Raw genomic sequence first — 9,586 nt, forward strand, 5'->3', positions numbered from 1 at the left:
TACTGCTGATATTTGTTCCAGGAACCACATTTCTTGGAAATGGATCCTCTAGGTTCTTACTTTTGAAGTGTGTGTGTGTGTGTGTGTCTGTGTGTCTGTGTGTCTGTGTGTCTGTGAGACGTGTACTGCTGGCCACTGTAAGCCTAAGTTCCCCATAACCATGGCTAGATGGCCCCATGCACCGTAGCACATCCCTGGGGGCTGAGCTGCCTTCCTGGCCCAGGCCCAGAGCACTGCCCTCACCCCTGTGAGTGTCCCTCAGGGTTACCACTCGCCTCCTATTTCTCTCTCTAGCCCTGGCCAGTTTCCTTCCTCCTGCACTCCTCAGTGATCCACTGAGCTTAGCCCGGCTCCCTGCCCCCCAGCTTTGGTCCTCTCATGTGGGCACCCAGGGGCCTCTGCCTCACTTTCCAGCCCTGAGCCATGGCTGATTTCCAGGCAGGCAGCGGAAAATCGTGGACATCAACTGCAGCAGTGCTGATGCCAGGCTGAACTCCTGGAAGGACAACCGTTATTACCTGTCTAATGCAAATATACAAAACGTTCCATATAGTTTTCTGTGTTTTTATTCTTTCAGACAAAGGAACAGTGCAATGTCTGTGTGAGCACAGTCCGAGTGCTTTGCTTGCTTGTGTGCTTCTTGCAGGGTGGGCTGGTTCCCCCCTTCCAGGTGGCCTTGGTCTGATGATGCCGCATCTCAGCCTCCCGTGGTGCTGCCACCTCGCCCAGCATGAGAGCATTTTAAATCTACGTTTAAAATCTCTAGATATTATTTACATCGATATTGGATGTCTAAATATCTGTTATATTTAACATTAAAATGGCTTTGTTTCAGCATGGTAAAATGTTACATGACAAACAAGATAGCTAAAAGGAAAAAAGTAAATATTGATAATATATTATTAGCAAAAAAATAAGATGGCACAAATAAATTCTGATATGTGCTAATTACATAACTTAATGTATTGATCTTTCATGCAAAAACTGATTTTCATGCCTGACTTGAAAAAGAAGTACATCCATCTGTATGTTGCTTATGTATAAACATAAATGTATGTATCTTATGGGATGCATATATCATGCATAATGTATGAATATTTATAAATGCTCATATAATAAACATGTTTTCATAAACATATCAAATGTGGGATAATAGAAAGTATACTCATTTTGAAAATGCTATGCTGAGCAAACATCAAAGACAAAAACCTGAGCAATATTAATGTCTGAAGAAAATTTTAAGATGCAAATATTTCCTAATTTTGACTGAGCTTATACAATATTTAAGTTTCAACTTTTAAGCAAAATATAGGAAATTTAAGATAATTGTAATCCATAAAACACAAATAAAAACACATAAATCGAATTCATAAAGCTATAGGGAAAACAAGTATAATGACACCATTCTGCAAAGTATTTTCAGTAATAAATCAGGAATAATTACCTCAGATGGAATCGACAAGATTTAGTACTTCAAACAGAAACCCAACAATATTTTTCTAATGCTCTATCTTATTTCCAAGCACAGACAAAGCATATTTCAGACTTTCTAGATGCACCAGAGAGTGAGTCTCGTCAGATCTCAAATGCCCCTTCTATGCAATTAACATTCTCGTACCAAAGTAAATCTATTTGGGAACCATAAAACAATTTTCAATACTCCTTGTTTGCTATAGAAAAATATTTGTTGCTGATTCACCATATGTCAAAATTGTAATTACAAAAATAAAGAAGTACGGGGTGAGAGATACGGGATTAGATTAATTAAAATTCATAAAGCTATAGGGAAAACGAGTTTAGTGACACCATTCTGCAAAATATTTTCAGTAATAAATCAGGAATAATTACCTCAGATGGAATCGACAAGATTTAGTACTTCAAACAGAAACCCAACAATATTTTTCTAATGCTCTATCTTATTTCCAAGCACAGACAAAGCATATTTCAGACTTTCTAGATGCACCAGAGAGTGAGTCTCGTCAGATCTCAAATGCCCCTTCTATGCAATTAACATTCTCGTACCAAAGTAAATCTATTTGGGAACCATAAAACAATTTTCAATACTCCTTGTTTGCTATAGAAAAATATTTGTTGCTGATTCACCATATGTCAAAATTGTAATTACAAAAATAAAGAAGTACGGGGTGAGAGATACGGGATTAGATTAATTCTTTTGCACACATATAAAGTAAATCAGGCCCATAAAGTTGAAGATCACATGATTCCTCTGATGTGAGAAACCCGAAAAGCAAACAGTTTAATGAACAAGACAAAAGGGACGTGAGGGGACACGGGGCAGTGGACGTGTGGAGATGGGAAAGGGTCCTGGGGTGGAGGAGCGGGCAGTGCAATGGCGGTGACGGGTGTGTGCCATGTATCCGTCCCCAGGGTGACTAAATGTATGGCAAACAGACACCCACAAACCATACAGAAACAGAGAAGGAGACGCTCAGGCCTGAATGCAAGTGATGGCATTTTTTCACCACATGCTTTGCAGAGCTGGGGAAGCAGCCCGGGCCTCCTGCAAGCTGAGGCCCGGTTCCCCGGCCCACAGGCCTTTTGTGACAAAGCTGAGGGCGTCACTGGGACCTTTGCCACTTCCCACAGGGAAGACGATGAGCTCGACATTAGCATTTAGTTCTAAGGCTTCACAACCAGACATTGGAACAGTCACAGAGAATATCAGTAGGAGAGAGTGATGATGATTTGAGAAAAAAGTAAAAATAAAAACTGAGGACACTGAAAAATCGAGGTGACATTTCAAAGGACTAAATGATGACTTGAGAAAAAAGTAAAAATAAAAACTGAGGACACTGAAAAATCGAGGTGACATTTCAAAGGACTTTGTATGGAAAACTGACAGACTTTATCACCCTCCAGAAGGGCTGACAGGTAGATGTGGGAAAGGTAAACGGTCATAAAGAAAAATAAAGCATTACTAAAAGTGTCATAGAATTATTTTAAAGATAAAATATGCAATCTATCAAGCCAATGCCAACAAATAAGTGGACTAGAACAGAATAAAAATATTTTAAAATGTGTTCAATTTGCTGAAATTGACTCAGGAAGAAATAAAACTGTTCAAATTGTTTAGAGTACAGAAGAAACTGAATGAGGCATTAAATATTGCCATACATAAATCAGCACAAATAATTACAAAGGTGAATTACACCCAATTTAAACACAATAAATACAATGAATGTACCATGGTGAAGGTGGTCATTACAGTAATGCGTACCGAGGAGACCCTCAGAAGGCCCTGTCTTCCATGGTTGCTGGCGAAGGAAAGGTAAGGTCTGCTAGGAAAGGGCTGCTCTTGATGGCAGGGCAAAGCAGGGCTCCAGTGCTGGGAGGGTGGGGTGCAGGGCAGGCAACACGGACCCCTGGCATCGGCATCCTGCAGACGCACTAACCTTCTGACCAACACGAGTGCCAGTACTGTTTTTATGTTTTTCTTATATTATTTCCTGCAGGAAGTATTTATGCTTTATGCTCTAGACCGACACAGATACGGTCGCATGGTCACACCTGACATCAGTAACTTGGTGCTGGGACACTGAGGGGAGCGGCAAGTGGTACCAGGCATCACCAGGACAGCTGCTTCTGTGTCAGCTCGTGGATTCATCTTTGTCCTGGTGTCAAAACGCTTGTGCAGTACCAGGGGCAGAGGGACAGAGCCACAGCAGCCACGGTGCTGCATGGCACTTTGTTTCTCGGGTGTGTGGTAGGAGGCTCCTTCGATACTCGAGTTAGGGAATCAGGAGATTAGGAGGTGGGATGGTAATGGAGTAACCATATGGATGTGGAGTAAATGCAAAGAAATCTGGGCATTCCTGAAAAGCAGAGTTTTGAGAGTAGCTGGGCATGCGGGTGTCAGGTAATCTAGAAGAGGAGGTGCTTTACAAACACCCAGAAAGTGTGTGCCTCTTGTCAGAAAAAAGGGCTGGATGAATTTTGTTTATGTTTTTTGTTTTCGCTTCCTATGGGATATTTCAACCAGCCCCCCAAATTAAACAATAATTTTTAAAAAATAAAATCAGGGGGCCAGGGATTTAGCTCATTTGTTCCCCCACCTGCCTGGCAAGCCCAAGGTTCTGAGTTCGATGCCAGGTACTAAAATTAATTAAAATTAATTAATTAATTAAAAATAAAACAAAATCAAGCATAAAAGAAATTGAGCAAAGGGGAAATACTCATCTGATTATGAAATAATAATGTATTTATGTAGAAGACAGAATTGAATGCATAGAAACCCTGAAACAACCTGTACGATCTTACCAGAAATTGTAATTGAATTAAGAAGCGTGACAGATATGCCAATATGTAAAAGCCATTTGAACATCTCTTTCTTGTCAACAAATAATCAGAAATTGAATCTATAAGAAGTATCACTTACAATCAATGCATCAAAAACATGGAATACTTAGGGAATAATCTGAAAAATATGAAAGTCTTCTATAATTAAATCTACAGAAGTGGTATTTGTGTAAATATAGAATTAATATAATACAATAAAATATCCAGAAAAACATCCTCATTTATAATAGCATACTTTTGATATAGTCCAAAGACAATTCAGTAAGAAAAGATTAGTATGTTCAGAAATGGTTCTGAAATGCTTGAATTCATATGCAAAAAAGAAACCTACATGTTGCACTGTATGAAACTAACTGAAAATGATCGTGGATCCAAATGTGAAGCGAAAACTATAAAATCTGTAGAAAAAAAGACTTCTGTCATTTTGGGTTAAGTGAAGATCTTTTAAGACAATGGAAAATAGTCCATACATAAATGAATTGATACATTGAATTTAATCAAAATTAGAACTTTGCTCTTAGAAGAACACTGTTAAAACAATGAAATCATAACTCATATTGTGTGGAAATATTTTAAATCATATATCTTTGTAATTGATATGTATTTAAAATACATGAGCTGTTAGATCTCAAAACTAAGAAAAATACCAGTCCAATAGAAAAGAAATGAGAGGATTTAAATAGGTGTGTACTTCACAAAACAAAGATATGACAATACGGAGATGAAACACATGAAATAATTTTCAAAGCTATTTGTCATTTAGAATTAAACCCAGATACCCCTGCATATTCACTGAAAGAACTTATACAAGAAGGGCAGGAAATGCCAGTTTTTATGGTGGCTCTAGAGAATCTGGGACTTGCACATTTTTTGTGAAAATGTAAAAGAGTACAAATGCTTTGGAAAACTCTTTGACAGTTTCTTAAATATTAAACACACAATGACTGACTTCTGAAACCTACATTTCCAAGCATTTAGCTTGGAGAAATTAAACCAGATGCCCACATCGATGCTTGTACACAGAATAACGGCCTTTACAACTGCATTTGTAAAGGCGCTAAAGTGGAAATTATCCAAATATTTATCAACATGTGAATGGGTAAATACAGTACATCCGTGTGATACAGTCACACAATGAAATAGTATCCAGATGAGAGCAAGAACTACTGATATGTGCTACGGATGAGATGAATCTCAAAGTACGTGTGCTCAGCAAGGCAGCCTGTGTCCTTCTACACTCCAAAGACGCGCAATGCGCAATTCGGTTTTGTGAAACTAGAGGTGGTGCGAGCTGATCCGCAGTGGTAAAAGCACATCGTTGGCATCTGGAGCAGGGAGCTGTTTATAGGAAAGCGAAGCAAGCCTTGCCAAGGTCCCAGGAAGGTCTGCGCTGCTGAGTGTGTTTGTAACCCTCACTGCGGGGCGGTTAGAGGAGAATTTGTGTCTTAAGCTTCACCTATTATGAATTTATTGCATGCCCATTATACCTCCATAAGATGATTACAGTATTATTTATCAGTGCAATTTATTAAAATTTTCAAACGGAAAATGCTAATTACTAATGTGTACATTTATAAATATTTTCTATTAAATATGAAAGCTTCTTTTTAACCTTTGTTTATCCTTAGTGACTAGTATCCAAGATAAACATTTTCCTTATTTTATAAAAGTACACAGTTTTTACATAGATACTTTCTATTGGAGTCTTATGGAGATGTTATGTAATACACAGGATAAAGTTCACACAAAAAATCCACCCAATCTCCCCGGTCTTCTAGTCCTCCACATTTCCCCACGTGAGCCACGTTTCTGTCGCTGTGAAGACATCAAGACAAGCGGAACTGTCTCCTGGACCACAGCCTGGGGTGCAGACACGGCAGCCCGATCCGGGAGCAGCAGTAGCCCAGTGGATCCCCACTGGCCCTGGGCCCTCAGCCCCGTCACCGCCAGGAGAGCCTGTGTGTGGCCCTGCCCAGCGAGCGCTGTACGTCACTGTTCCGCAGGCTGTAGATGAGAGGGTTCAGCATGGGGATGACCACGGTGTAGAACACGGACACCACCTTGCTCTGCTCCATGGAGGATGCGGCGCTGGGCTGCGCATACGTGAAGAAAACGGTGCCGAAGAACAGGCAGACCCCGGTGAGGTGGGAGGCGCAGGTGGAGAAGGCTTTGTGGCGCCCCTGCGCCGTGCGGATCTTCAGGATCGCCGAGATGATGTAGATGTAGGACACCAGCGTGACCAGGAAGGTGCCCACGATGATGGAGCCACAGAAGCCGAGCAGAACCAGCTGGTTTTTGAAGGTGTCCGAGCAGGAGAGGGACAGGACGGGAACCACGTCGCAGAAGAAGTCATTGACCTCATTGGGTCCGCAGAAGGACAGGGTGAAGGTCATGGTCGTCTGCGTGAGAGCGTTCAGCACCCCCCAGAAGTAGGACCCCAGCACAAGATGTGCACACAGCCGGGGGGACATGGTCACCGGGTAGAGCAGCGGGCTACAGATGGCAATGAAGCGGTCATAGGCCATGGCGGCCAGCAGGAAGGCCTCGGTGGTGCCGAACAGGGACAGGAAGAAGAACTGAGCTGCACACCCACCGAAGGACACCGTGTGGTCCTGGGCCCAGAAGTCCACCAGAGCCCTGGGTGCAATCGTGGAGGAATAGCAGATGTCCAGCAAGGACAGGCTTTGCAGGAAGGCGTACATTGGGGTGTGCAGGCGTGCGTCAGCCCTGATGAGCACAATCATGCCACAGTTCCCCACCACCGCCACGGAGTACAGGGTCAGAAACACAAGGAACAGTGCGATCTGCGTGCCTGGGCCCCCTCCGAAGCCAAGTAAGACAAACTCTGAGACTTGTGTGAAGTTCACCATTGTGCAGCTGCAGCCAGAGGGAGGAGCAGGATGAGAAGATGTGGGAGCCACTTGCACTTCAGAGACCCTGGCACTCTGCTCAGTGTGGTAAATTAAACTGTTACAAGAGGCTCTCTGTGTGGCAGGGAGAGTCTGCTCATGGCCTGGCCATAGAAGCTCTGCCTACTGAGGGCCACACGTCTTGCCAAGGAGAGAGGCCTTGCTGCCGGGGAAGGACTGGAATGAGGTATGAAGGAGATCCCAGTGCTCTGCACCTCTGAGTGTGTCACCGTGTGGTTCGGCTCACCTCTCCGACCTATTTTGCACCATTCCTTTGTGCCACAGTTTAGAGAAGCTTCGCAGAGCAGGCGGTGGCCGGAAGAAAAGCTCTGTGGTTGAGCCCCTGCCCAGCATGCGCGAAGCCCTGGGCTCAGTGCCCAGCTCTAAGGGGACAGGGAAAGGGCAAAGTTACACAGGGAGACCCTGAGACATAACTACCGAGGAAGCCAACCTTGGCCTGCATCTCAGGTTCGCCATCTGTCCCGGGATGGGAGATGGTGGCCACTGGCACTGATTGAGCAACACGGATCCACTCAGAGTCCCACGTCACACTCCACGGGAGTTTCTTGTTACTGCTGTCATGAATTACAATAGATTCTGTAGCTGGAAACAGCAGCAATTAGTGATCTTGTTCTCCTAGAGAAGTAAGTGTGTGAGTCTCGGTGACCTGTGGGTGTTAGCATCCTTCCTGAGTCTGTTCCAGGGATTCAGTTTGCCTCTTGCAATACCCAAACACCACATCCCTCACCCTGAGCCTCCTCTTCTGTTCTTAAAGCTGGGCCAAGCATCTTACTTCTCTCTAAACTCTGCTTCTGGCCTTGCATCTAATGTATCTGACCATTCACCTCCCTTGAGAAATCTCTGGTCCTTTCCAGGTAGAGCAAGATAGTGAATGTCTTCGTTATCAAAATCTGCAAACTTCCTTTGACCATTTAAGGTTGTATGTTAAGACACTCCACAAATTAATATCCAGGCATCTAGTAACCATTGTGCTACTGGATATAAATTAAACAAATTGATGCCACTGTGGTTACAATACAAGGCAAAAGCCATCCAACTTGCATGATTTATTAAATATAAATTAGATCCTTTTCATTGTAATCATTGATGTTTCTCTTTCTTAAATCGATGATTACCAAACTGCATTTTTGCCTATAACTCCCTCTCTAATATGTCACTGTCCTTATTGAGTAGCAAACACAATATAACCTAACCATTTAAATAGCTTAAGACTATTCGAACTTGGAAGGTGAAAGGTGAGATCTAATTGTAAGGTGAGACTCTTGAACAGAAAGCATGGTATAAATCCATGATTGTGAATTTGCATCAACGTCTGTGAAGTTTGCGGTTTGGAAATCTGCTGGTAATATTTCTTACTATATTGGAATAGGAATAAGCATACGTAGCCAAGCATGTGTAAATAGATGCTACAGAGTAGTTTTATTCAGATTATGTGCAGAATAAACATTAATATCTGGTCTTCTTGTGAAATCTAACATGGGAAATACAATTTATAAGCAATAACTCCTATTTTCTCAGGTGAGTCAGAACACCTTTTCCTAAAATTCATTAGCAGCTTCAGATTCGCCAGCTCCTGAGGATTTCATAAATATAATAGTATCACAGCTCCCTAACTTTTAGTTCTCCCATCAGCACATCTCCAGCTTAGTGGAGGGTATGTGGTGTGCTGCTATGGAGAACGCTTCCTAGGGGAGGGAAGACTGGCTCTGCTTTGCTGCCCTAGCTACAGCGCCAGTCACACCAGTGCACAAGTGTGCCCCAGGGCACAAATGCACAACCGACTTCCATATGCCCAGTGCTGACTCCTTACTTGGAAGCTGAGGGCTCACACTGTTGGAAGTATAGACTCCAAACCCTAAGCATCTCACTCTTCAGAAGGAAGAGACAGATCACACAGTCAGTGCAGGCTTAAGAGGAAGCAAAGCCAGTCAAGTCCATGTAAAATAGCCATGAACCTTCCCCAGGTTGGCCAGGACTGCACATCCTGCTCTCTGTGCTCAACAAAACTACCCCCCCACACACACAGCGTCATCACATTTCACCTCCGAGGAAGCACCCAGCAGACAAGTCAGCCGGCCAACTCCCAGAGAGCTGTGGATGTCCCTGTCTCACCTCAGAGGCCGATCATCTTCCTGGAAGACTCTGTGCTACAGAACCTCACAAAAGGAAGATGATCTTACTGACCACCAAGCAAAATTCTGCATGCATCTGAATGTTTTTAGGACTTTATAGCCATCAAAGCGAAGATTTTAGTTTTAAATGCTTGCAAGATAAGTATCTATGGTTGTACCGTAATAGAGTGATATAGAAAACAAAAGATCATAATCCAATCTTTAAGA

At 42.8% G+C, this 9,586-nt stretch overlaps 1 protein-coding gene across 1 annotated transcript; it reads right to left on the reverse strand.

Moving 5' to 3' along the window:
• Positions 1-2,479: 2,479 nt before the first annotated feature.
• LOC104852694 (olfactory receptor 12) lies at positions 2,480-7,187 on the reverse strand. The gene is made up of 4 exons (XM_010610459.2): positions 6,287-7,187; positions 4,511-4,565; positions 3,529-3,743; positions 2,480-2,646 (listed from the first exon to the last, which is right to left on the reverse strand). Exons 1-4 carry the CDS (start codon positions 7,185-7,187, stop codon positions 2,480-2,482), a joined length of 1,338 nt encoding a protein of 445 aa, XP_010608761.2.
• Between the last annotated feature and the right edge of the window lie 2,399 nt (positions 7,188-9,586).

The sequence above is a fragment of the Fukomys damarensis genome, unplaced genomic scaffold (genome assembly GCF_012274545.1).
Source record: "Fukomys damarensis isolate Sample0158 unplaced genomic scaffold, DMR_v1.0_HiC HiC_scaffold_3, whole genome shotgun sequence".
NCBI lineage: Eukaryota > Metazoa > Chordata > Mammalia > Rodentia > Bathyergidae > Fukomys > Fukomys damarensis.

What these genes read in the sequence shown, in the direction of transcription:
- LOC104852694 (XM_010610459.2), bottom strand. Translation starts at nt 7,187, where the DNA reads ATGGTGAACTTCACACAAGTCTCAGAGTTTGTCTTACTTGGCTTCGGA. An exon ending in CGTACAGCGCTCGCTGGGCA is followed by an intron (nt 4,566 to 6,286) that starts GGGCCACACACA and finishes GAATTGTCTTTG; the next exon opens with GACTATATCAAAAGTATGCT. An exon ending in CACCAAGTTACTGATGTCAG is followed by an intron (nt 2,647 to 3,528) that starts GTGTGACCATGC and finishes CTGGTTGTGAAG; the next exon opens with CCTTAGAACTAAATGCTAAT.